At 42.5% G+C, this 27,649-nt stretch overlaps 1 protein-coding gene across 2 annotated transcripts; it reads left to right on the top strand.

Moving 5' to 3' along the window:
- The first annotated feature begins 838 nt into the window (after positions 1-838).
- On the top strand, positions 839-23,199 carry SLC35F2 (solute carrier family 35 member F2). 2 transcript variants are annotated; one of them, XM_054195724.1, is made up of 8 exons: positions 839-1,050; positions 7,834-8,009; positions 8,576-8,703; positions 13,842-14,001; positions 15,669-15,825; positions 16,632-16,684; positions 17,356-17,510; positions 21,889-23,199. In XM_054195724.1, exons 1-8 carry the CDS (start codon positions 911-913, stop codon positions 22,105-22,107), a joined length of 1,188 nt encoding a protein of 395 aa, XP_054051699.1. In that variant the 5' UTR covers positions 839-910; the 3' UTR covers positions 22,108-23,199. The 2 variants fall into 2 exon arrangements, with proteins under 2 accessions (XP_054051699.1, XP_054051708.1); XM_054195733.1 differs by lacking the exons at positions 15,669-15,825; positions 16,632-16,684.
- Positions 23,200-27,649: the final 4,450 nt, after the last annotated feature.

Raw genomic sequence — 27,649 nt, 5'->3', positions numbered from 1 at the left:
CTGAAAAAACACATTGTGGTGGTGGGAAGATCAAACCATGGTGCTCTGCAGGGAGCAAGTGAGGGTGGAGAGAAGTGGTGTCTTGTGGCAGAAAGGATGCTGGCAGAGCCAGGACAGTGACAGACATCTGCACCAAGGAGGGCAGGAGGTTGCTCTTGCTGGAGGCACCTCTGGGGTTTGATTCCATCACCTGTGACACGTCATTAAAAGTGACAGTCATTAAAAAAACCCACCAGGGTATGCAAAATGCCACCAGGTTTTCCAGGTGAGTTTGGCCGAGATGTGGGTAAAGACAAACAGGATGAGGTAAATCCTTAGGCATGGGACTCATCAGCTGAAAGGTGGGAGTTGAAGACTTAGAGATAGTGGAGCTCAAGGCTGGGAGAAGTTAAAATTTAAGGGATTAGAGTAACTTTGACTCATGTAACTGGAAGAAAGATGAGACCTGAACTGCCTGCACATGAGGCAGCCACAGCCAAGCCTCGACATATTCTGGGGGCCGAAGTGGCCTTGCTGGGGCCCACACTGGGCCAGCAGGCTGTGGCTGCTGCCGGGCAGCCCCGCAGGTTGCCTGGGCTGGAGAGCAGGAAAGTGAACTTCTCGCTGGGGCTTCTGGAGCCGCCTCTCGGTGCTGCTGCTGCTGCTGTTCCTCCGCTCGCACCTGCTGCGCGGGGGTGGAAGGAAACCTGCGGAAGGAACACGTGGAGCATCCCGGGGCGGGCACCGGAGCTCCGTCCCCCCCCGCCCCGGGACGAGCCATGCCCCTCCCGGGGGCGGCCCCTCGGCGGGCACAAAGCTAGGCTCGGCCGTCACCGGTGGAGCTCTGGTTTGCCGTCCCGCCGTCGCCGCTCCTCCCTTCCTCCCGCCCTTCTTCTCGGCGGGCGCAGGGCCGGGGCAGCGCGGCGGCAGCATGGAGGCGGCCGGGGACCCGCCGCCCGCTCCCGCTCCTGCTACTGCCGCCGAGGCGCCGCCCGTGGCCGCCGCCGCCCCCGCCGCCCCTGCCCCTAGTCGCCGGCTGCTGGCGCTGCTCCGGGCCAAGCTCTGCACATGGTGAGTCCCCGGCGGCGGCATCCCCCGGCCTCCACGTGGGGACGGGCGGTGCCGGCCTCCCCGCACGCCGGGGCCCGGGTCCGGCACCGGGAGGGAGGGAAGGGGGAAACCATCTGGGCCCGGGCGGAGGTGAGACCGGCAGCCGGGAGCGGTTTGGCTTTTGCCGATGAAGGGCTGCCCGCACAGGGATTTTCTGATACCGGGGCCGCTGTGGAAGCGCAGTCGAGCGGCAGCTGCTGCCGTGCGGAGAGTCGCGTCGGCTGAGAGCGGTGTAGAACCACGTAGTCACGTATTTGATTTTGTTAAACTGAGAGTGTAATTAGCCTGCAGAAGAGCAGGCTCCGGGGAGACCTTCTAGCCCCTTCTGGCGCCTAAAGGCGGCCTACAGGAAAGGTGGGGAGGAACTCTTTATCAGGGAGTGGACTGAAAGAGGGGAGATTTAGATTAGGTGTTAGGAAGAGGTTCTTTAGGATGAGAGTGGTGAGGCACTGTAACAGGTTGCCCAGAGAAGCTGTGGATGTCCCATCCCTGGAGGTGTTCAAGGCCAGGCTGGATGGGGCTTTGAGCAGCCTGGTCTAGTGGGAGGTGTCCCTGCCCAGGGCAGGGGGTTGGAACTAGATGATCTTTAAGGTCCCTTCCAACCCAAACCATTCTATGATATGCACACATGCACTCCTTTTTTTTTAAGTAATTCTGGCTTAGTATTTTTCTGTTTTCCTATTTTATATATTTGCTGTATTTTATCTATTTTCTGTACTTTTATCTGTTCTGTACTCTTTTATCAACATTGCTGCAAAGAACAGCTCATGGGGGGCAAAAAAGATACCAGAAGGAAATAGCTGAGTTGAGGTGTGGAGTCCAGAAAGAGCAATATTCCCTTTCCCTCCTTCATTGAATGAGCTTAGGACAGAGGCCTGTTCAAGTGTATCACTTAAAATGTGAGCACTGGTTAAACATGGAAAATTTGATGAAAACCTGCCAAGTTGTGCAGGCATCACATGGATCCCAAAGCTGCCTTTAGTGAGAACAGAACTATCTCCTCTGACTTCCAGCCTGCAAGAGCTACCATTCACTTACAGCTTCAGTTTCCATCTGGAGAAAAAATAAATCCCTGTTTTAAAGGCTGTTTTGAGGCTCTAGATTTGGTCTGGAATGACTATTGCATCAGATACTCTTGGCTGACAAACGGGAGGTGCTGGCTCTCCTGCCAGCCTTGATGTTCAGAAGCTGGAGTCTTGACTGGGCTGCGTGGAGGTGTGCATTGGCCAAGCAGAGTCTTATTCCAGTCTTATTCCATTCCTTTCTCTTTTGGTTCAAAGTTTTTATCTTTTCATTCCTCCTGCCTGTCAGGAATGCCCAAAAGACAAGACGGGACCTCACTGAACTGTTCAGTAATCTCTCCTGTGCTAGTAGCTTTGCCAAAATGTTGCCAGAGGGGTATACTAAGTCAGTTTATTGGTGGAACTTGAAAGACAATAAAGAGCTCTCACTGATTTTTGCAAAGTCTTGTCTGAGATACTGAATTGATTACTTTTTTTTTGCCTTCTTTTTTTTCTCCAAGAGGCTGGAGGCTCAGCCACTTCAGCTTTCTTAGGGGCCCTTCTGAGTCATAAGAAGGTTTAATACTAATATGTAATAAAATAGATTTTTTTTTTTGAGTAAAAATTAGGTTTGAGTTTTTTGAGTAGAAAGTATTCTCTCTGGTTCTTGACACAAAACAAGTTTGTTTTTTTTTTCCTGTTTCTTACCTTTTACAAATTAAATTCACCTTCGTTTCAAAGCACTGCCACTAACTGAAACAATAACTTCTAAAAATATTAGTTCTTAAAAATATTTTTTTCCTATCCTGAGCTACCTGCTAGTCACACGTGAATATCGTCTCAATCTGAACATGCATTTTCCTTTAACTAGTTGTGTGAAAATGTAAGATTATTCAAATTAAATGGTCTCCTGCCCCTTTTTCCCCGTTCAGGAAGGTCTCAGTAAAGCTGAAGTGCAAATAAACCGTCTGTGTGAAGAGTGTTGCCAGGCTTTGCCTGTTAGTGTTTAACTGGTGGCATAAATTTAATTGTATTTATTTTCATGAAAGAATCACATTAAAAATACGGTATTTATTAAAATAATAGCCAATAAAATTGTTAATTGTGGGCTTATTAGATTTTCTTTGACTTCCTCAGATATAATCTCTGATTGTATTTTAATATCTTAGGGTATTTTTCTTCCACATTTCTGTCAAGAGCTGCACATTGTTCAACATTAGCTTTAGACCAACTAGTGGAAAACTTTCATGTTTTAAAAAAAATTACTCCTAGTTTTGTTCTTAGCCATGAATACAGCTAGCTAAGATATGGTGGTTGGAGGGAGAGGAGGAGTAATTACATAGTAGCCAACTACCAAGCAGTAGAAACACCAACAAAAAAACCCCTCAAACTATAAAACTGAAAGGCTCTTTCAGACCACTTACCTTGTGTCACCTGAGAGTCCGAAGTAATTTAGTCCTTACCAATGCATTAAAAAAAAAAAAAAAGAGCAGAGAGTATCAAGTTCTGGCACAGAAAAGTTAATAATTAATATAATTCAAAAAATTATGATAAATTATTAATAAGAAAATCATGGTCATCGATACAGATGTCAATACCGGAATGAATGGAAACTTATGTCTTCGAAGCATTTTTCTTATAAGAAATTGCCTTGCAAAATGAAACTATTAGGATTTAAAGTTTACTCTCAAGTTTTACAGAGTGTAAAGCAGTTTGGTTTTGTTTTTTGTTTTGTTTTTTTTTTTTAATTTGCTATGGTAATTTAGTGGGGATTGAAATAATAAGGGTCTCAAGCCCACATTTAACGAGGGTCATTTTACCCTGTTCAAAGCGCTGTCTTGCTGCCTTGAGGCCAGTGCATCGTGCCGGGAACGTGGTGTCACTTTCACAATTTGAAGAAATTAATTTTGACACCTTGGCAAATGGTGCGAGGGGAAACCATTGGTGTGTCCTGCTGAGGCTGCACCTGGGCCTGGGGCGGTGTTGCGGCAAGAGGCTCTTATTTTACATGCAGCCAAGAAAGTTGCCAGAAATGTAGTGTTTTGGGATTCACAGAGGACATTTTTGAGCACAGCCTTCTGCTGTCGGTGAACAGTGTCTTTATTTGGCTCTTTTGATCTTAACATTTTGAATCTCTTCAGTAAAGAGAAGAAAAAAAAACAACCCCTGAGTTAAAATATAGGAAAATAAAGAAGGGAATGAGGCAGGAGGAAGCCTGCTTGCCTTGTCAGATGCCTTTGGTACTGTAGAAGTAAATGCTGTAGGACTGCTGAGATATACATTAACTACATAGCAATGATTGCTGGTGCAGAAGCTGCTAAGCAAACAATTCTGTAGATTCTGGACCTGCGTCTCTTCCCATGCGCAAAAAAGCAAGGAAATAATTCCCTAGGTAATTTAAACTGGAGAAACTTAGTTATTAAAGCTGAGGATCAGTTTAGTGGAGTTATTCCCCTGCAAGAGGGCAGCCAGAATCACAGAAACTTCAGAGTTGGAAGGGACCTCTAGAGATCATCTAGTCCAACTCCCCTGCTAGAGCAGGGTTGCCTAGAGCACAGTACTCAGGGCTGCATCCAGGCGGGTCTTGAAAGTCTCCAGAGTAGGGGACTCCACAACCTCCCTGGGCAGCCTGTTCCAGTGCTCTGTCACCCTCACTGTAAAGAAGTTTTTCCGTGTATTTGAATGGAACTTCCTGTGTTCCACCTTGTGCCCGTTGCCCCTCGTCCTGTCACTGGGAACCAATGAAAAGAGTCTGGCACCATCCTCTGTCAACCCACCCTTTAGATACTTGTATGCCAGGTCTTGCCTGTTTTTAATAAGCGGTGGTTGAAGCTGATCAATTGTTAGCAAATTTGAATGTCAGCAGATTTTCTTCCTTTTACCCTCTTGGTGGAAGATGGTCACTGTCGAGTTTGCGGGTGCACATAGAGTCCAGGCCTGTGCTATAGAGAGGGTGCCACAGGTCAGGAGAAGCAAAGCTACCCCTTGCACATTGTATCCTGGGGGAAAATACATAAAACCTTGCCCTGCAGAAGTCCATGTTGAACCAGCCAGATGCTTGTGAAGCAGTATTGCCTGTGCTTCTGCCTGTCTCTGTGGCACCACCTAGGAGCTGGGTGGAGGGAAGTTTGCATCCAGGAGAGAAGGACTTCTGCCAGCTGAGGCAGCTTTAACCTCTCCTGGTAATGTATTGCCAAGCACGATCCATTTTGTGGACTATGCAGGTTCCACAGCTTTGCTCCAGGAAAATTGCAGCAGTTTTGCCCAGTCACACCTCTACACCCTCGTCCCAGCTAGTCCAAGCACAGGGTCAATTTAGTCCAAAAAATTGCCGAAGGCTGCTCTATGCCTACTGCACTGAGGGTAAAGAAGAAATATTTTCTACTAGTTTGGAGCAAGAAACTCTTTATTTGAATAATAAGAAGTATATCCGTATTTTTTAAATACGTGAAACTACATTTGTTGTGTGTCGTTCACTGCATTATTTCTTCCTTGAAATTTCAAGGGGTCTTTTGTCGTCTTACCTCCTGCAAAGGAGTCAGAGTTCGCAGGCCTGGCAAAGGATGAGCTGGAACATTGTCCTTGCCTGCTGGAGACAGAGAAGAGGTAGTCTCATTCCTGAAATTTTAGCTAACATATGTTAGATTCTTCTTAATGGCACCTGATTAAATTAATTCTTTAGATGGACTTAAAATGACATTTCTGCATCAGTCAGAATGATTAGCCAGAATGTGTCACAATCATTGCTGATTTGTTCAACAAATAGTGCCATTGGATTTTTGACCACAATAAAAAGAAATTCAATATAACGGAAATGAGGTAGCTTCAAAGGATTTTTTTCCCTTTTTTTTTAAAAAAAATCAAAATACATATATATATAAAATACATATAGGTATTTCATAGCACTGTTTATAGTTAATACTGTGCTACAAAGTAGCCATGACAAGTTTCTAGCTGAAATGTGGTCTCTGTTGCTTACTTCAACATTCAAAATGCTAGAAATGAGAGTGTCCATTCTTTCAGGCACCAGAAAGGGTTATTTACATAAGGCTGGATAGGACCTTACAAGATTGTCACATGATATATGAATACTTATACTGTGGATATACAGTTGCTGGGATGTGCGGGGTAAGCCGTAGCAAAATGTGGGGCTTGAATCTCTTGGAAATGCCGCATGGCTGGAGTTTGCAGAGATTTGCTGTCTCATCAAAATGGACTTGCAGAGGAAAATACACCTAGCAGGATTTTTAAAGTCAGAAGAGCTTGGTGTCAGGCTGAATTGAAAACAAGATTCATGCAGCTGGATTAGAATCCATGCAAAGAAGGTGTCTCCTTTCCAAAAGGAGGGACTGATGGCATGTTTGTAGTTGGCTTTAGCACCCCCGAACACATGCTTCTCATTGCCTGACAACTGGATTGCACAGCATAGCTGGGTGAGCTGGTATTTACTATGTTAAAGTCACGCCACCTTGGGAAAACAGGCGGTGTTGCTGTCAGGTGTTGCGCCTGGTTCGTGGGTGCCCTGCCAGAAATCATCGGGAGAGATGTGGGCACAGGGTAGGTGCAGAATCCTAATGGGATGCTTTCCTCCCTTGATTGATTACTTGGAGTAGGAATGGATGAATCGGTTGTGCAGACAGTTAAATTCTCATCAGTAGTCTTCAGAGTGAACAACTCGGAGGTGAACTTTGCAGCACTGTGCAGACAGCACAGCACAGCACTGAGCCCCTCTTGCTGTATATGGAGTATGTGGGCAGAGACTGGAGGGGGTACGAATCTGTGTAGCTCCACTGGCAGGAAAAACAGCAAGCCAAAAGATACACAGCAATCTATGTGTACTCCTGTTGGTGTAGGAACATCTGGAATAGTTCACTTTATATTAGGTGATGAATTGCCACTAAAAGAGCATGAGGGTTTTTTTTCCCTCCCCTAGCTGTGGGTTGGACTTAAAAGGAGTTGTAAACACAAACGTGATCTTCGGCCAAAGGGTGCTCTTAACTCCATCCTCAATTACAGCAGGATACAGTGGAATATAGCAGAAAAAGTCCACAGTAAGTATTAATTGTAACAATTCTTAATATAAGAAAGATTATTTTTACAGTGAGGACAATCACTGGAACAACATCCCCAGGGATGTCGTGGAGTCCCCATCGCTAGAGGTTTTCAAGATGTGACTGGACAGGATGCCAGATAATCTCATCTAGGCTCCTTTTCCCGTGAAAGATTGGACCAGGTGATCTTCCGAGGTCCTTCTGACCTGGGCTGTTCTATGATGCTGTGGTTAATGCTTTTGTATTTCCTTAGCACTGCTTGGCTTAGGGTCGCAGTTCACTTTCAAAGACTCGGGTCTTGGAAGAGCCTGAAGGCAGTCGTGCCTTATCTCCATGTTGCAGATTGATCAAAGTCAGAACAGGATTCAGTGGAGGATGAGGGATTTAACTCAGGCCATGTGTATCAAAACTTCTCTTGAGCTGCTTGAAGATCCTTGCCAATTATTGCAGTCTTCATCAGGGGTGGTTTGAACTGGCCTCACTTCTTACGTGGCTGTCATGAGGTTAGACTAGATCTTCTGTGTAGACAAAACCCTGCTTACTGGTAAATCAGAACAACATAGATAGGGAGTAGAAAAAGAATAAAACGCCAATCTAAAAATTTTTCCCTGTACAACTAACAAATACTTTTAAAAAAAAAAAACTTGACTGTTTAATTCTAAGCATTACCGTGTTGTCTTTTATATTCACAGGCATATTTTGAAAACGATAATTCTGGGCCAGATGCTCTCCTTGTTTATCTGTGGGACTGCTGTTACGAGCCAGTACCTAGCAGAACAGTACCAAGTGAATACTCCCATGTTTCAAAGTTTTATCAACTATTCTTTGCTGCTTCTAGTTTATACAACAATGCTGGCATTTAGGACTGGTATGTGAAATATGGGATGGGAGATTCTGGTTCATCTCTTTATTTTTCTTTCTTCTTCTACATTTTCCTTTCAGATTTTGAAACTAAAGAACTTAATACTTGTCCTATTTTTTTTAAAGTTCCTGCTGAAATTCCTGCCTTGTAATAACACATGGAAATGAATTTCACAGATTAAATGTGCATTTAGTTTGATTTAATTTCATTTCATATCTGTTTAAAATTATATGCTCTTTGTTTTCAAGTCCTATATTATTTTAGGGAAAATCGGCTTTGTTATAACAAGCTTCTTTACCAGAGGCTATTTAATATTCCTCCTATTCTTATTAAATTAGCCTTTAAATAGCTCCAGTCTTGTGGTTTTTTTACCTCATGTGGAAGAATTTCTGTGCATTTCACCGTTTGCATTGTCTCCTCCCAGGCTGCATATGGCTGTTATTGTATCTTTCTCAAGCAGGGCCAACCAAAATCGAACATCTCAGTATTATTTATGCTTCTAAAAAGCAAGATTCCTGTGCAACATTTGGTTGGAGAAAAACACATATTGATTGCTGCTTTCTTCTAAACAGGCAGTGACAGTCTTTGGCAAATTTTGAAGCAGCGGTGGTGGAAGTACATTTTTTTGGGACTGGCTGATGTTGAAGCCAATTACATGATTGTAAAAGCCTACCAATACACCACCCTCACAAGTGTGCAGGTAAGGACCGATCTCTCTTTTTGAACTGTTGCTGTTATTACAGTTTTGGACTCGTTTCTGAAATGAGCTTCATGGGACAGACATGGAAGCTATTTAAGCCTGAAAAAGCTTTCCAATATCTGTTTTCTCTCTGCAGTACAGAGAAGAGTATCCTGCATCATGAATAACATTTCCAGGAAGCAGAGAAAATTGGCTGGTATTACCCAGTGCCAGCTCTTGAATTGAACTCCAATTATTTTGATAGAAAGCACTTCTGAGAGTTTGCTGACAGCCACTCCGGTTTTTCTCCTGACAGAAATTTAAGATTTAGGGCCAGATAACAGTCACTCAGTGCAGGTTCCTGTAGATCTCTTGCCTAGTCCTAGAAGCTGCGAGAGGCATTGTGAGACATAACATGAGGACGTATTGATAGTTGGCTGGTATTGCAGCGAGGAGTCAAGCCTGTGGCTTTTCGATGTGACACTTCAGTTGGGGCCCCTCTCTGGAAGAGATGGAAGGGAGGTCAGTGTGCCAGGCTCCTCAAGTGACAGTAAACGTCCTCTGCATCGCCAGGGCTTGGTGCTCGTCGCTGCACTGGGATAAATCTTGTGTTCTGAAATCGCTCTTTGAGCAGGAGGGCTAAGGCTGGGGTTTCTTTGTCACCCTACATGGACATAAACTGCTGGAAGATTTAGTGCCTTCTCCTGCCTCCAACTGCTCGCTCCTGAACTTGCACGGCCAAATCCCTTGAGCAACCTGGCTCAGGGCACTGAGCAAAGTCAGAGTAAACCCTGTCTTTTGTTGGACTATTAGTGAGCTGTGTCAGGCCCCCACGTTAGCTCCCTGTAGGGCTCCACAGCTGCTGCTGCTGGAACAAGCGAAGGGACAGTGCAGAAGCAAGGAGGGAGTGTGTCAAGGGCTGTGCCAGCCTATGCCTGCTCTTACCGATGGTGGGTCTGTGGCTGGGGTCATGGTCCCACTTATCTGAATAAAAAAAAATAAAAATGTACCATACAGAATTGGTTGTTAGTTGGAAAGGAGTGTTGAGGTGTCAGTGTTTTACAAAGTCAGAGTAACCAGGGTTAATATTTAAAAGAATTACCTGCAGAGCAATAAAATCCTATGGTCTGGGCTGTCTTTAGAGAACTGCAGTAACTTTTCCTTGCACTAGTCAAAGACCAGTAACATGTGCCTGATGGATTATTATTGTCACATTTCCACTTCATACTTACATGTTGTGACTCACTAAGCCTTTAATTTCCTTACAAATAATGCCTAAGAAATCAAAGCTTTAAGAATAACACATTTCAGTCTCAAGATCAAGTTAGGCTGATAATTGAGACACTGTTTGATCATATGCTGAAAACGCCAGGACTTTGATCCAAGTTCTCAGAAGCAGTAAAACTATTCCCATGATTTCTTTCATAGAAGTGAAGAAATAATAGATAAAGTTGTCCTGTCCAGTTGCCAAACTCAAGCATTTGCTGAACCTTCTTCCCATGTGGTAACCTTCAGACTGGCGCTTAAGTGTCAGTTCAGTAATTACGAATTTGTTGAAACTGCCTATTGCAGTTTCTCGCATGTTGTCTGAAGTCCCCAGTTTCTCACCACTGTCAGAAATGAGATACAGGACAAAAAAACCCCTGTGATTTGCTCTGGGCATTTGCAATCTGTCAGTAGCAAGCAGTTCTGCAGCTACATCAGAACCTGTGGTTCAGAGGACCCAGCATGGTGGCCTGTCTGCAGTACTGGCTGTGAGTGGATGGCCAGGGAGCAATGCAGGAGTACACGGCACCTTCCCCAGTACAGGGCAATTGCTGTTCAAATGCTGTCTGGCTGGAGCTTCAGCTCAACCCTATGAAACTGATCTTCAAAGACAAGTTTTCTCAGCTCAGCAAGGAACTTCCATGTATTTTCTCACACAAGCACACAAAAGCAAAACTGATTTTCCTTTAGTTATCAAATCCTAGCATTGCACGGAAGGGTTGGGAGATTTTTAAGATAACATGGAGATAATGGCTCTCATTTCTCTGTAAATAAAGACATTGGTCCACAACGGTGATTCTTTCTGTTCGGCTGTGGCTTCAGCAGTGCCAGTGAGATTTCTCACTGCCAGCGTCCTTCTGTCTTGTGGCAGGACTTAACTGTGCTGTTGTTTGACCACATATTTCATAGTGAAAAACCAAGCAGCGTAGCTGTGGTTTCATGGTGTTAACGTATTATTGGGCTCAATTAGCATTTGCTCTGTAGATAATTCAGGTGGAAGCATTTTATGTGCAGCGATTCACAGAATATGAGCTGATGGAAAAGTGTTAACCTCAATGGGAGAAAATGCAGGATGAGCCCCTGGGGCTCAGCTGGAGGCTGCCCGAAGGGAGCTCACAAAGCTGTCTGGAGCTGGCAATTATAAGCAAACCAATGACCTCTGACAGTCTATGATAATTTATTAACCATGTATTAAAATATCTTTTAATAATTTACCCACTCTACCTTTAAAACTTCCTATGAACAGTGTGGCCAAAGCTAGGCTTGAGTCAAAACATTTGTAAATCAAATCATCAGGTTATCTGTTTTATCCCTTGTAAAAGTGCGGGCTAGAATTGAATAAGATGGGAGTTTGCTGACACTCTACTGGCAGTAGTAATCAGTACCGCAGTACTGCGGTAAATGTCATAAAACCTGAATAAAAACCCTATTCTTTTAAATGGTTCCATTGACACAATTCATTGTGATGTTGCATCTGCTTTGCACCTCTTTGATCTTCATCCTGTACAGAAGAGAGCATTTTCCACCAAAGAGCTCTGTAACTTAGTAGATGAAGGAAAGGCAAGATCCGGTAGTTGGAAATCAGATTTCTGCTGTCTGTAATTGAGGGTAATTGTCCCCTGGAATAGATTACCAGGACGTGTTCTTCGTCATTTGGTGCCTGTATGTCTTGGCTACAAGTCCTTTAACCAGGATGCTGTAGCTCTACAGCATGTAACTGGTCTGGATGCAGCAATTCCCCATCCGGTGTCACTGAACGAGCTTCTGGCTCATTATATACTACTACCTTACATCCTAAATGAGATTTTTTTTTTAACTTTTTTTTTTTTCTTTCTGTTTGGGTTGAAAAACTGCTTAGAGGTTGGAAAGCTACGTTGTAACATCTCAATTAATGGGCAACTGAAATCTTACTTACTAGTAAGAGATGTCTACTTCCAGCGGGGTAAAAAACGTGCTTTCTAACGTTTGTAATATTTCTTGTTGTTTGGTACTATCAAGACAGTCAAATTTGGAGGAAATGTTAGAAGGTTTTTCTTGAGTCTAGGCTAAAGGTAAGATAGAGGAAGACGACCTGTGACCAGATAAAACCTAACAGCATGATATTTTTCAGTAGAGCAAAGTTGTATTGAAATATGTGGTATCACATATTAGGACTTTGGTGGTTGTTGTGTCTCATAATACACTTTACAAACAGACTTTTCAAACTGCGTGAGCCGGAGGCAGCCCAAGGAGCGAAGAGAAATAGATGGAAGGGTTAGAGGCACTGTTAGGATTTAACCTGTAACAACTCCCCTTAATGCTATATGCTTGTAAGACTTTAATATGTGTAGTTATGAACAAGTAAAATCAGACATATCATGAAAGTCTTGCAAGTTTGATAAAAACCCTTGGGGACAATGGCTGAACTTAACACGCCAGCACAGAAGACAACTGCGGTGGTGCACTTAGGCAGGCAGAGGTTGGTAATGAACATTAAGGACTAAGGGCTCTTGTCTTGATTGTAATGATTATGCCCCAGTCCTATTGACCTGGACTTAATACTTCATAGCGACTTCAAGAAGCCAAGTTTTAAGGGCTGACATTTGAAAGTAATTTGTGAGCAGTCTTTGGTAGGCTGACAATATGTTCTGCTGTAGACTGTTCCCTTATATGTTCCCTCATGGCACTCTACTGAGGCAGGTCAGAAAATACGCCTTTTTTTTCCTCCAGACAAATTCAGAAACAGAGTCTATTTAGTCAAATTAAATATGAAACCAATTATGATTAGCTCAATGTTCTTGGTATTATTTCGTTATTCTAGAACATTATGCCCATCTTATACCGCAGTGTATTTTTCTGTATTAAGTACACAGCTAACTCTTGGTATTTTCTGTAATAATGGAGAATGGGTAGAAACTGGGTGGGTCTAACAGCAAGGCAAAGATGCGTGGGATTTTAGGAACACAGAGAGAGGGGATAATGGAGAAAGGAAAGAGAAGTCAGTGTCACTGCTTGTCATGGAGTGCAGACATCCTTGAAACTTAGCTATTAAGTCTGCAAACTTAAGGGCTGTACCTGCAAACACACCTGAAGTGCTTTGAAACTCCAGCTGCCATGTGTGTCTCCTGTGGGGCGTGGGTGAATTAGAGCGGGTTACCTGCTTCTGGCTAATTGAGGGTCAGCTCTAACAGAGTAATGAAGCGCATTGGTGGCTTGTATATGCTTTTGTGGGAAGCTGAAAGATTGGGAAGGTGACTTTAGGAAAGCTGTTCTTCCCTTTCTATATTCCTTCTACCAATTTTGCACATGGCTCCCAGCACACGTATCATTTTTTTTTTTTTTTCTGTAGGATCCAGTTGGGGGAAAAAAAATTCAAACCCAGAACTGCCGGGTGAGATTCTTGTTGTAGTCGCTTCAATGTAAAATCAGATCACTTGTATCCTTCAATAGTTCCAGATTTTTGCTTTGTGTACATGAAGCCCTAAATTCTAATTACAGATTTGAGGAGTGAAAAGGCGAGCTAGACAAAACTCCTGGGGAGCAAAGGAAATGTCAGTGAACCCCCTCCTTGTGTTGGTGCCATGGGGAGCAACGTGGTTTCAGAGGAACATCCTAGGATTTGTTTGTGAAGCTGCAAAGATTGATTAGATCCATCATTAGAAGAGTTTCTATATAGGTGCCTTCCTCCCTCCCAGGAGACAGTGGACCCCCCACCTCAGCTCCTCCTTCACTTGCAAGATGCTTTTCATGGGAAAATGTGGGTCTCACCCCTCTTTTAAACAAATCCACTGGGGTTGTTTTGTGGCTTTCATTAACATCTGGTATCAACGGAAAGTATAATTATTTGCTTTCAGGATAGTGCAATTCAGATGTGGGATGGGTTTCTAATTCAAACCATTTTTCTGCACACACAGCTGCTGGATTGTTTCGGGATTCCTGTGCTGATGGCTTTGTCGTGGTTCATTCTCCGTGCAAGATACAGGCTGATCCATTTTCTTGCCGTTGCCGTCTGTTTGCTGGGTGTAGGAACAATGGTGGGTGCAGACATTTTGGCAGGGAGACAGGACAGTGAAGGTAAGGATTCCTCTATCGCGGGGTGGGGGGGGTGGGGAGCAGAGAGATGGTTCCAGTGGTGGGGCTAACTTGCAAAGGAGAAAGAGGAGCAAATGCAGGGGGAGCGGATATAGTTTTATTTTAAGAGAAAACAGAAGAAGACATGCTGCTGTTTGTATTTCTTGTCCAAGAAGAGAGTGACTGAGGAGATACTGATTTTATAGGGAGCTGAGAAATTTTTTTGCCTGTAGATTTGGATTATTTCTTCCATTTTAAAAGAGAAACACTTGTATTAAGCTTAAATTTGGCTGCTGTTCATCAGACCTCATGAAAGGCCTCATTGGTGAAAACTTGTTCACTTTTGTCTAATAACAGATGCTGCCTCTCCCTGCAAACCTTGTCTCTCCTACACGGTGTCAGCCCGCTGGCAGCCAGACTTCTCTGATTTGCATTTTTCTATGAGCATGAAAAGCAAATCACAAGTTACTTAAGAGCAGGCTGACTTCTCTGACTTATCTATGGCAGACCCAACAGAAATGGTCCACATATCCCTGAGGCCCATAGGCCACAGCCTGGAAAGGGGCTTATGATGGGAGAGCAAGAGGAGACGTGGGCCAGGATGTTGGGGTTCCTGGGACCTCCGGGAGGGAGCCTGGGCTCTGTGGACCAGGATCCAGCTGGGTGCAGATGAGGGCAGGTCCTGTCTTCTTGATGACAGATGCTTAAATCAACCCATACTGTAGCAATCTTATTTTGAATAAGAATTTTGAATTTTCAGAGCCAGTGTGTGTGAGGCAAGGTAAATTTCAGGGCATTGCCTTCATCAGGCAGCATAGAGATAAGCCTGTTTGGCGTTATTTTGGGGCCTTACTGGTAAGACACCAAGGCAAACTGAGGTTTAGCGTTTTTTAATGCTATATGGTACAAGGATCTTCAGCCCTAAGGGAGAAAAATCTTCTTTCCCTGAGACTTTATAACAGTTGTGCTTTGTTTGCTGACCTGTGTATCCTTACTACTGCTTACCCGCATATTTCAGACAGATTTTCTTAGTGATTGCCAGCTGGCTCAGGGAAGGCAATTTTAAATCAATTCAAGGTTTAAACAACAGTGATCCTCTTGCTATTTAGCTGATGCATAATGGCATTTACTTGATGAGTGACTGTATCACGGGGAGTCCCATTTGCACAGTATAAATAAATGGCAGCAGGACACGCGATACCACCCATCTGCAGTGCCCACTTCAGACCTGTCGTAAACTTGAAGCTGAGTCCCAGGTCCCGCTGAAACCAATAGGCTGATTTTATCAAGATTTGAATCAGGCCTTATGGCAAAAGCAGGGGCGATATTCAGAAAGGCGGAGAGCATCTCTAACTGGGAATTTTCTTACGTCCCTACAGTGCCTAAGGTCAGCAGAAGTAGAATTGGACCAGGCTGTACAGCAGTGGCTTGGTCAGGTCGAGATTTCAATGCTGGGTTTAGCTCATTCCAGACAATGCTGGGTGAGGTGAGCCGGTAGCAGAGTCCGTGCTCCGCCACTCATCTGCACACACAAGAGATGTTTCCTTTCCCCTTACCCTGGAAGGCACTAAGAAACTAGAGATGTTAGAGAGAAATTTGCTTGTCTTTTTAAGGAAAGTTAAAAAGTGTTTGTAGCATTACCCTTATTGTGGATTAATATTTCTGTACAGGTAGTGACGTGGTGATTGGAGATGTCTTAGTGCTTCTTGGTGCTTCTTTGTATGCCATTTCTAATGTGAGTGAGGAATACATTGTGAAAAATCTGAGCAGAGTGGAGTTTCTAGGAATGGTGGGCTTGTTTGGGACTATTATCAGCGGTCTACAGCTGTAAGGATCTAATATTTATTTTAAAACTAATTAAGAATATTCTACAGATGATTGCTTGTCTACCATGAAATGATGTTGTTGTTATTAAATTAATTCTTTGTTATGTCTGCATTTGGCTTACATGGGAGTCCTTCCACTTGAATTTTATTTTTATTGCTGATTAGCATTCATTCTATATCCTTTTTATTTGCACTATTCTTACTACCGGAATTCTAAAGCTGAAATCCTGCCATTGAACTCATACGATACTTGGCTGTATTTTTGATTTTGTAGATCTTCATGAGGACAGTCAGTGTGCTGAGGACTGTTCACAGGAATGTATTTCTTAATGGATTTTCTCTGTGGAAAAGTTTAGGAGATAATTGTTAGCAGGAAGTCTTCCATATTAAACATCAGTTTAAAATGAAGCCATATATACTCTTATGAATAACCACGTTAGAGTAACAGACCACATGCACTTAAATCTATCTAACGAATTTTATGTTCCTCATTTCTCATCATTATAGTTAATAATTTCTTCAAATGGTCTGTCAAATAAAGCTGAATCTCTGAAGGATGAAAAAGCCTGGGAAGAAGGCATAAGGATTAAATAAAAGTGCTCTTGACTTTCAGGCACTTTAAGTCTTTTTTCATGCTTGTTAGATGTTGGAGTTAGTGTCATTCAATAAAATTTCAAACAAAAAATTAAGGGATTATAAATCAAAATGTTTCTTATATTCTGTAATTAAATTCTCTAGTTGAATACGCTATGCTTTTTTTTTCTTTTTTTTTCTTTTTACCATATTATATCTTTTCTCTAACTCTAGAGCCATTGTGGAACTTAGGGAGATAATGAGAATTCAATGGAACTGGAAAATTGGTATGTGTATGACAAAATGATGTGCCTTTTTACAGAACACTGGGAAATGATAATCACTTAGACTTCAAATTCTGGGAATTTAATATTCTTTCTCTGGATATTAAGCAGCATTCATGTTGTCACAGATTTACTTTCTGCAAACTTTGCAGCTCAGCAAAGAGATAAGGTTTGCAGGATTGAACATTAAAACCTTTCAGCTCAGGTTTTGCATTTTTCATACAGCATGAAACAGTGTTTCAAAATAAATTGCAAAAAGTGAAAATTAAACCAGTTTAATCAGAGACACTTTTGATGTTGGAACATTACAAGAACATTTTTCTGTTGTCCTTCCTAAATGAAATACTGGGAAAATTGATTTTGTGACACATTTTGGTCTCAGCAGAACTGTGTGTTATTAACAAACGTGTCTCTAAATTTCGTAACTCAGCTCTTACGTTAACTAGGAAAGAATGCAAACTTTCTTGTATAGATACAATAATTTTTGCAATACAGGGTCGTCTTGAAAAAGAAGTATTTTTGCCATGTTTTTCTTAAATAGACATTCCCATATCGTTTAGGAGACCTTATCCTAAAAGGTAAAAATGCATAGTTTTAAAGCATCTGAAGAATATCAGTGTTCTTCAAAATCAATATTCCGTGCCTTAGGAGTAAATTGTCATCTTGTTTTACAGCATTGCTGTTCACAGTCTTTGCCCTGTGTATGTTTGGGCTGTATAGCTTCATGCCGGTAGTGATTAAAGTTACCAGCGCAACCTCGGTCAACCTGGGTATTCTGACTGCGGATCTCTACAGCCTGTTCTTTGGGCTTTTCCTTTTTTTCTATAAGGTAAGTAGTACCTTCATTCTTTTACTATAGTTTCTGTTAACTTTTTATTCCAAAATTGTAAATAAAGCATAATGTTCTTAAAAGCCCCTGAACAATCATTTGCACTTGCACATTTCCGCATCTTGTGTCGTTCATGGTTGGTAGATGTCAATCAGTAGGACTCATACTCAGTTAATTACATAGCATCGCACCATTAGGTGGATAGTGATTTTCAAACAGTTTCATGCTTGATGGAATACCTTAATGTTAAGGGACAGTAAATAATTTCCCAAGGTGTTCAAATCTTAGAGTCCTTGCCATAATCCCTGTGTGGGAACGGCATGTTAGGTTTTGTTCATCTCGCCAAGTGTCCAAAGAGAAGGTTTGAATCTCCCTGTCCTCCAGAGACTTTGGATGTCTGAGAGGAGCAGTTTGGCTTGATTTCCATAAATTAACATTTTCTTTTAGAAATTTAAGCTGTTCGTTACAAACATCTTGGGAGACGAATCAAGCACTCTCAGTACTACTGCTGAGGAGAGACTGAAGGAACGGAAAAAAAATGCAGATAATTACATTATTCTATACGGCCTCCAAAAGGCAGTTACTTTTATTGCTGTCTGAAATAGTTTTGGTAGTGTCTGTTCCACCTAAATGGCAGTGCTAAAAAGATTTCATTCCACCCTGCACTTTTCATCCAGAATCATTTGTGGGAACCTAGCTCGTTACAGCAATTGGAGTAATTGAGTCAGTCACTCGGTGACTGGAAGGGCTTAGTGAGAAGCTTGTGAACTTTGCTTAAGAACTTAATTTGTATTATTCCATGTGGTTGCCTTCTCTTCAGCATTACGGAGAGCCAGCAGCTTTTAGGTCAGATTCGTTTCTGAAAATGACGGCTAATTTATTTTACAGCATGGAGGTCTGTTAACGGTAGGGTCTGACTACAGCTAGATTTGCCTTTTGAAGAGTCTTTTAGCTCCGCTTTCCACCCTGTTTTGGATTCCAAAATTTGCTCTAAGTGACAAAGCATCCATTAAAAATGAATGTAGGAAGCGAACCATACTTACATTCTAACAATTAAAAAAAAATCCTTTCTGAGTCACTTTCAAATATGTATTTTGACACCCAGATAGCTTAACTGAAGAAGTGATTGTAAATTTATATTCATAATAGTAAAGAGGAAGAAGTATGCAAGAGCTTTTACTTTCACTCTTCAGGATTTTTAGCTTATTTTGGGGAGAAGTTTTTCTGGGAGCAGATCATTCCATAATTACTAACTGTGGGGTATTCTGGTAGGAAAAATGAATTAGAGAAGACTTTGGGGTTGTATTATGAGAGAATTTCAGATATTTATTAAAGTAGGAACTTGGATCTGTGGTTAGAAATGGTGAAGTAGCAAAAAGGGGAGCAATAATAATGCCGCATCTTTAGTAATCAGAGGATCTGAGATAGCTTAGGAACCAAGAGCTGAGGGAGCCTGTTTTTGACATGGCTTTTAACATAACACTTAGCAGTAGGAAATCTTATTGCTAAGTTAACCATATAGTTTCTTTACCACAAAGAAACCAGGCAGGACATTTCCTGGATTAAAAAGCACCCTGGACACAGGAATCTACAAACGAAAATGCGAGGATCCGCTCTGTGTTCCCCATTAGCAGCTGATATTTCACAGCAAGCCCCTGAAGGCTGGGCCGTGCTGCAGAGCTCTGAATTGCTGTGGTCTGAGCCTGCTCTGAAGCAGAAGCCGCACAAACATCCAGTGGCTACAGTGGAGACGGGGCCCAGGAATTTATGAGGTTTTTGACTTGAGCACAGCGTTTTGCTAATGCACTCAACTGTTCAGCCTCAACCGAGTCTGTTTAAGGTGAAATGTGACTTTTATGTACTTGTTTTTTTTTTTCTTTTTACTCTGTAGTGAATCTTTGCTGTGCTTCCTCCTAATGAGCTCATTACAGAGATACCTGTAATCCCTCAAGAGATATTAAAGAAGGTCTCCAAATGCTTCTGTTGTATAAACTCCTATGGAAGGGAGTAGACTGCAAATACAGACACTAGATGGAGTTACAGTCCTCCAGTAACATTTCAAGTAGTCTTTAGGCCTGATAGTGAGTATGGGAATACAAGCTGCACAGGTATGACTGAACTCAGTGTCTGAAACAATGAAGTTGCTGCAATATTTGAAACAAAAAAAAAAAAAGAAAAAAACCCAGGAAAAAGACCACTGAGCCCTCCCCAAAAATGAAGGAAAGAAGGAAATAAAAAAGGCACGTAGGCCTGTTGGAGCAGCATGGTTGAGGTTCACCAGTGTCGATAGCTGCACACACATAGTCAGGCCTTGAATCACAGCTGCACTGCAACAGCTCTGGCACCCTGGCTTGGTGAGTGTGTGTCCATTCGAGGAGGAATTAGTCCTGAGCAGGATCAGAGCCACTTACTGCCTTGTACACACTTTGAGAGGGGGTCTGAAAGTTATGGTGGCCACCCAGTCTTGCCTGCCAGCCAGGTGTCCTTGCATGCAGGCACGTGCTCATTCATGGCCATAGGTTGCACTCTGGAGAAGTTGTGCAGGTGCCTTGATACAGACCCAAGCTCTGCTCGTTTGACAGGAATGGGCCTGTCATGGTAGGGCCATGGATGCGGCTGCTGCCTCCATCAGGACATCTTCAGAGCTTGGTGCTTCCTCCTGTGCAGCATGAATGCTTGAGTCCAAAAAGGTGAGGAGAGGGCACGTATCACAAGGCCACTGTGTTTCTGTCTGCTTTTCCTTTTGCATGGTGCTGTCCAAGGGTTTCTGAGCCAAGCGACTACCAGCTAGGAATTTCAATGCCTTGATTGTAGATGCCTCAATCTTTTTTGGATCAGAGTCCACTGTGCAGGTCCTACCATTCATTTCATCCAGCTCTGCTGCTTCATAAAATAGAACGCATTTTTCAAGCATGTCTAAGGAAGCTAAGGAGGTTAGGGAATATTGGCAGTGGGATGCAGGATGTGTTGCGTCCTTCATCCTACTGTTATTCACTGTGGTTTGGCAAAGGCAATATGGAGAACTTCAGCAAATCTGAAAAAGTGTTCCTGGCTGTGGCTAACGTGAACACTTTGTATTATTTAATCTGGTATTATGAAGTAAGCATTTATTTTTCTGTCAGGGTGGATGAATCTTGGCAATGTTGGACTTTTAATAGGCAAGTGAAGGATAGTGAATGAAATGGCTGATGTACCTCGGCAGTTCATACTCTTGCCTCACGCCACTCTTACCAGAGCACAAATGCCAATCTTGTAAAAGGAGCCCCAGTCTCCCTCTCTTCAAGGACTTGCTGGGTGTAGAGAGCAAACCAGTTTTCGTCCAGTAGTAACATTTATTGAGCCCTGCAGATGGTGGTTAAGAGCCGAGCAGAGGACCAGCTGCTCTGGTGACTTGCAGTAGGATGGAGAGATTCATCTCTTGCCAGGACCAGAAATATTTGGCTGTGCTGAAACAAAATTCTCTTAGGGGTAAACAGCTATCCTTCAGTGTCACTATATTTACAGCCATTTGTTCTCTCTGTTAAGGTTCTTGTATGTAGACCTAAGGAAACTCCCTGTCCAACAGTGTTGAGGATGAGATGCAGAGAAAACCAGCCAGCACCTTGAGTCTATCTGTGAATCATCATAGAATCATAGAATGTGTTGGGTTGGAAGGGACCTTTAAAGGTCATCTAGTCCAACCCCCCTGCAGTAAGCAGGGACATCTTTAACTAGATTAGATTGCTCAGAGCCTCATCAAGCCTGGCCTTGAATGTCTCTAGGGATGGGGCCTCCACCACCTCTCTGGGCAACCTGTTCCAGTGTCTCACCGCCCTCATTGTAAAGAACTTCTTCCTAATGTCTAATCTAAACCTACCCTGCTGGAGTTTAAAACCATTGCCCCTCGTCCTATCGCTCCATGCCCTTGCAAACAGCCCCTCCCCAGCTTTCTCGTAGGCCCCTTCAGGTACTGGAAGACTGCTATAGATATATATAGATATAGATACATACTTTGGCAGTTAAAAAAACCCCAAACTTTCTCTATAATTCTGCGTTAAAATGTTTCGGTTTTTAAAAAGTTGTACTTGAAGTTTATTGCGGGTTTTCATAGCTGAAATCCCACACACGGCCCCCCGGCTCTCAGTGGCGGTGGCAGGCGCCCCTCACCGCGGCAGCGGGCGCCCCCTCGCGCCAAAACCAGCCCCTCCCCAGCTTTCTTATAGGCCCCCTTCAGGTATTGGAGCTGTTGAATTTTGATTCTCAGACCTGAATACAGATTGTGGTGATAATCCTCATTAAAATAATTTTTAAAAGGAAGGATAACTTTCTTAAAACAAGGTAGTATTGACATGTTTTTACATCAGACAATACTTACGCGTTTCTTTCTTTCCTCTGACAGTTTTCAGGTCTTTATATCGTGTCCTTCGTTATCATCATGGTGGGCTTCATCTTGTATTGCTCCACTCCGACTCGGACAGCAGAACCCACCGCCTTGCCACAGCCCGGCAGCACCGGCTTGGACAATGCTGCACTAAAGCTTGAGGAGAATGACAGTGAAACTCCGGCCATAACTGTGCAGTTCACAAGAGGAGAAACTGTGGTGGTCAGCACTGATTAAAGAAATGGCAGCATTTCAAAACAGAGCTTTTTTTTTTTTTTTTTAAACTGATAAATTTCCCTCAAATCTTAATCTGGAGAATTGCTCTACTGCCAAGGCCTATGTCATGCTGCGCTGGTTTTAATGCACTGGATAGACTTTTAAGGCCAGATCCTCAATCAGTGAAACTGTATTGATTTACCCTTGCAGAAAATCTGGCCCTTTTAAGAAGAGAGAGTAGAATTTATGTGGAGTCTCTGGGAAGTGAGAGACTGTTACTTTTAAATGCTTAATTAATTTAACAGCAAATGCTTGGGGGAAAAACTAAGCCAAAGCATGTTCTCAGGTCGCTAACTGGGGCAAATATGTTTTATATGGCATTAGGGACCCAAATCTGCAAGATGCTATCTGAGGGCTTCATGGTTCCCACACCTCAGTGCCAGGTACCCTCAAATCTTGCAAAAGCCACTTGGCTTCTCACAGGATCTAGTTCTGCAAACCTTATTGCATACATACACCTTCCACATGCTGATGGACTTCACTCCTCTGCTGGAGGAGTTGCTTCTTACATTCCACCCAAATGTTTGTCTCTTCATATTGCTGCGCTCCCTGTCACAGCTGGGGCTGCTACAAATATGTTATTTTGAATTTTGCTAGTAAGGGAAGTCTGAATCTGTGTTTTCTTAATACCTTCCTTTTTATCTCTGTGGCTTGTTGTTTGGTGCATTCCCACTAGGTGGAGGTTGGTTTTTTTCTGGATGAGACAGCAAAAGGGCTTAAACTGAAGTTCACTTCTCTGTGAATTTCTCCCTGAAATGGGACACATTTCTGCAGAATGATTTCAACAAAATTGTCATTTCTTAAAAAAATTGAAGTATCTTAGCCAATCCTCATTGCAACAATAATGTCCATAATCTCCCAAAGGTTAAGTGCTTGCAGTAGATTCATTGGCAGTTTTTCTCCCCCTCTTCATATTTACAGGAAATGATTAAAAAGTATGAGTCTGCAGTTTTAACATCGGTAAAACCATATGGGGATTTTAATTTTTTTTTTATTTTTTTGTACAAGCCTTCATAGCTCAGGTGTATAAATTAACAAAAGAATAAAGTTTTCAGCAGCTGAAGAGTTGGCTCTTGGTTTATTTTTTTAAGCTAGAATTTCTTTATTGCTCAAAATTGTATTAATTGATTTTACTGACCAAATGATTCTCTTCATGACTGAGCTTTGCTGTAAGAAGTACAAGAGCATGTGAGAAGTAGAAACCACATTTGCCCATTTGGGATGTTTTCAACCCAACTTGCGGGTCTTTTTCTCATTGCTGAGTTGTGGTGGGGTTGCTTCACTTATTTCAAATGAGCAATTAATTAAATGGTAGAGCATGTATTGGAAAACACCAGGAGAACTTACAAGCTTTTCTGTACCAAAAAATAAAAGTGCAGCTGGTTCAAATGTTGATCTACAATATTGCTTTGATTGGGCAATAATCTTGCTAAATTAGATAACCACTAGCCGTTGCCTATTTGTCTGGGGCAGAAAATGCTATGGCTGTCCAGACTTGAGGAATGGCAGTTATTCCACCTTATGAATCTGAATTAAATTAAGGATTAGATCTTGATTGAGTGTTAAGTGTATCCTTGGCAATGTCTTCGAGACTTTGTAGATATATTTTTTAAGGGTTGCATTTTTGAGGGAATGTGAAAGGAAATGGATCATCCCTTGGATCTTCTTGTAGGTGATTATTGCACGAACAGTTCACTGAAGGTTTTGTGCTGCTTAAACCCATCAGCATCAACAGGGTGTGTGTGAAGAATATTAACTCTTCATTGCAGCAGAATCAAGGGGGAAACACCTACGTTTGGTTATTGAAGTCTGGATGCCATCAAGTTTGTAGTGCAAACACAAAGTTTTAATTAAGTGGTTATCCCATACTGTCACTGTGACAGGACAAAGATCATGCTTGTGGCAGTGTAGTATGTTATATTTCTAAATATGGTATTATTTGCAGACTTGTATTAATTTTAATTTTAATTTGGATATTCAGTTCCCTCCCGCATAGAATTCTCCCTTTATGGGGGATTTTATTTTATTCTCTATAATTGGTGGTATGATCAGTTGTAACATAATGTAGGTTTCATCTGAAAGTACATAGAGGCGTGTGTTGACTCAGACTTTGGCTGGTCTTCAAAACAGAACCATCTTGTTGTGTGGTGTGAGTACACAGGCTGTAGCTAATCTTCTCAATATATAGACCACTGAAATAAAAATTGTGTAAAAAACATGTGAGGTTACAAGCACAGCCCATTAACTATGGATTTGCTCTTCCAAGGCTTTTAAAATATAACTATAATAGTAGATTGTAATCTGATTCAAACAAATTGGGCCGGACAGGATGTCTGCTGAGCCGCAAGGAGAGGGAAGCAGTGCGGGACAGGATGCCGGCTCCAGTTCTCCATCGCTTACACTCGGACAGCTTAATGAATTGACTGGCTTGTATTCTGAACCGAAAACTTTAGAACTCTGTTTCACAGATACAAGCTGTGATTTAACGTCATACAAAAGATTTTTGTGCCATGTTGTCAGTAGCTAATGTTAAGATATGTATTAATGTCACAAAGAAGGTTTGGAAGGTCTTTCAAGCTTTCAGCAAGGACAAGGTCAATGTTTTTTGTCAATCCTTCTGTCAATGACCCCATGCCCTTGCCATCCCCATGGTGCAAGGCTCTTGTTTCCTTGTGACCCTGCTGGATGAAGGGGACACTTCTGGCACACTACGGGTTGCGCATGCCCGGTGTCCTGCCCTTGCTCCCCCTAAACTCCTATGCCTGTCCCTGTGGAGCAGCTACCTGGCCAAAAAAGAGGCAAAGCTGACTTGCAGCAGGGCTTTGCATCACAAAGCGACACTGCGGTGCGGTCCAGGCTCTGAGCAGAAGAGGTACTTGAAGCCTGGCCTTGCAAAGTCCTAAGCTGGTGCTGGTCCCCCAAACCTGCTCTGCGTGGGATGGGGGCCAGACACACCACCCCTGCTCGCTGTCTGTCCTGCGGATTGGATAGAAGTAGGTGCAGATTCTTTAAGAAAGATGCATCGCTTCAGAGCACAAGTGACACATGTATTGCTCCCGGGGAAACAAATGTTCCGTTAATGAATCGCATATGCCGGATCACCTGGTACCTCTGAGGGAAGGTGCATGGATGAGTCTTTAACATGTATCTTTCTAACATTGGAATAAGCTGGAGAAAAAAATCCAGCTGTCACTCTCATTAAATCCAAGTATCCAAATAAAAATGTGTGACATCCAGCCTCCCTCCAAGGTTTGGTTACAAGACATCAAAAATTATCTGGCACGAGAATGTCATGGTGTGTTACAAAAAGAAAAAATTAGTGCGGCAGTAATTGACTGGTGACATTATCTGTGCTAGAGTTTGAGGGAGAGGGTGAGCTTTTGGACATCAGCTATTTTAAGATTTTTGACCTTTCCTAAGTCACACATGCTCAGTTCTATATGATGCGATGTCTGGGACAAGCATATCAGTTCCTGTCAGCCCCATTCACTCACATTTCGTGTATTGTGGCATATTTCATTGCATTATACATATCTGTCTTGTAAATATCTATTTCAATCAATTTAGGAAGTTTGACAGAGAGAAGCTGCACAAGCTACATGATCAATCACGAACAATTTTGAGCAAGTAGGCAGAAATTCCTAAAAATGCAAAGTCAAGGATCCTGGGGCTGTTTTAGTCTCTCACCAAAATATGGCCTGTAAAATCTCTTGGCAATTTAAGTGTTAGACCTGATGAGAATCTGATGAGGTGTGATGCCATAGCATTAATTTTCAACTTAGGGCTACACCTAAACCTACATTCATCAGGCAAACAGCATGCAAGGAGTTGGGAGTCTCATCCTCCTGAGCTCTCTCTGCAGTCCTTGGAGGGAGCAATTTGGCTCTGCCTTGGAGATGCCAATATTGCTTCATTGAGATTTCTTGTTTTGGGTGCCTAGATTTAGGTGGAACCAAGCCAGGTCTAGAGACCCCAACCAAGCTCAACACCCCATTCTTATGGGCAGTAGTGTCTGTAGGAAAGGGCTATCCAAGCTGGAAGTTTTACAATTTATGCAAGAGATGAGAGAGGCACGGAGATTTGCTTAGCAGCTATGGGAAGCCCAGGGCAGGTTCAACAAAATTTGTGTGTGGTGTGCATCCTTCACTCTTCTCCAGATAAAATTTAATTTTTCTCTCACATAAGAACATTCAAGACTGCAAATTATAGATTTTATAGAAAAGAACCAGAAGGAAAAACCTGATTTCTTGTAAAACACAGGTCAACATATTTCATCCAATTGTTCAGAATCAAACGTGTAGGTTTTAGTTAAGTTGCAGCACCTTTTTAAAATCTTGATATTAAATTCCCAAAGCAATATCAACTTAATCTCTTCTGGAAGTAGGATAATTGATTTTTTTCATGATCTGGCTCTTGGACGTATAAAGAGGGAAGAGAGAAAGTTACAGTTCTCAGAGCTCTCTGAGCATACGCAGCCTCCAAGAGCAGGTTCCCATGCCCTTCAAGACTGAAGTATTTTTGTTAAGCTACTGGGAACGGTTGTGATATTTTCATCTTAAATCTATAGCCTGGGGTCAGTATCACCAAACTCGAACCCATGACATCACCCTATTCAAAATAAACTTTATTTCACCAGCTTATCTCCAGCCAGTCTCCCTCGCTCTCAATGCCATGAGCGGGGCTTGCGCAGCAAGGCAGAAAGATCACTGGGACTAGAGCTGCAAGGTGCATTTTGTCCTCATAAATCACAGTGTCAGAGTGGCCAGAGTACTCCAAAAGAGCAGAGTATACATATGGAAACTATGTTATAGAAAACTTCCGAAGAAGGCATTAAAGAAGATAGCTAAAAAAAATTATGGAGGCATATTACTATTATTACTATTGCACAAAATGAAGTTTTCATGTTTATTTAAGATTGGTAAGATGTTTTTATAGAAATAGCAAAGTTTATTATGTACTGATGGCTGGACACAGTGCAATAACTCCAGAAGTACAGGTCACTGAAAGTTTATGTAAACAGCAGCTAGTGACAGCTGTTTCAATTCTTTAGGGATAGTCTTGATGCTACAGCAGTCCAGGGCGGTGTTGCTGCCTTTCAGCACCATCTATTGACACTGTACCTAATTATTTTAATTAGGAACAGCACTCTGATAAGCAAAAGTGCACGTTCCAAAACACAGCAATGTAACTCAGTAAATGCATGACCAAGGGGGTGGTTGGAAAGAGGGTAAATGTGGGAGGAAGACGGCTGCACAGGAGTATGGCTGCTTGCCAGTAGTCCAGAAAAGATTGGTTTTGCTTTAACTGATTATTATTATTCTTCAATAAACCAGGTAAGTCATCCAAACACAGATCTTTGTAACAAAATGTGGAAGGTTTTAGGTTTTAGCCTCAAACTACTGAGCCACTAAAACACGCCCTCCTTGAAAAATTAACCAAAACCATGACAAAAATTTGAACTGACTGAAAAAGCTTGCTCAGGGTGGAAAGAGGCAACCGACCT

This window comes from Rissa tridactyla, chromosome 1, assembly GCF_028500815.1.
Source record: "Rissa tridactyla isolate bRisTri1 chromosome 1, bRisTri1.patW.cur.20221130, whole genome shotgun sequence".
NCBI classification, from domain to species: domain Eukaryota; kingdom Metazoa; phylum Chordata; class Aves; order Charadriiformes; family Laridae; genus Rissa; species Rissa tridactyla.
The sequence above is the reverse complement of the archived record's forward strand: the minus strand, read 5'-3'. Positions and strand labels throughout refer to the sequence as shown.

Excerpts from the sequence above, each read along its gene's own strand:
- SLC35F2 (XM_054195724.1), top strand. The coding sequence starts at position 911 with ATGGAGGCGGCCGGGGACCCGCCGCCCGCTCCCGCTCCTGCTACTGCC. Across the intron at positions 15,826-16,631 it reads ATTATCAGCGGTCTACAGCT|AGCCATTGTGGAACTTAGGG; the intron begins GTAAGGATCTAA and ends CTCTAACTCTAG. Across the intron at positions 17,511-21,888 it reads TTTTCCTTTTTTTCTATAAG|TTTTCAGGTCTTTATATCGT; the intron begins GTAAGTAGTACC and ends TTCCTCTGACAG.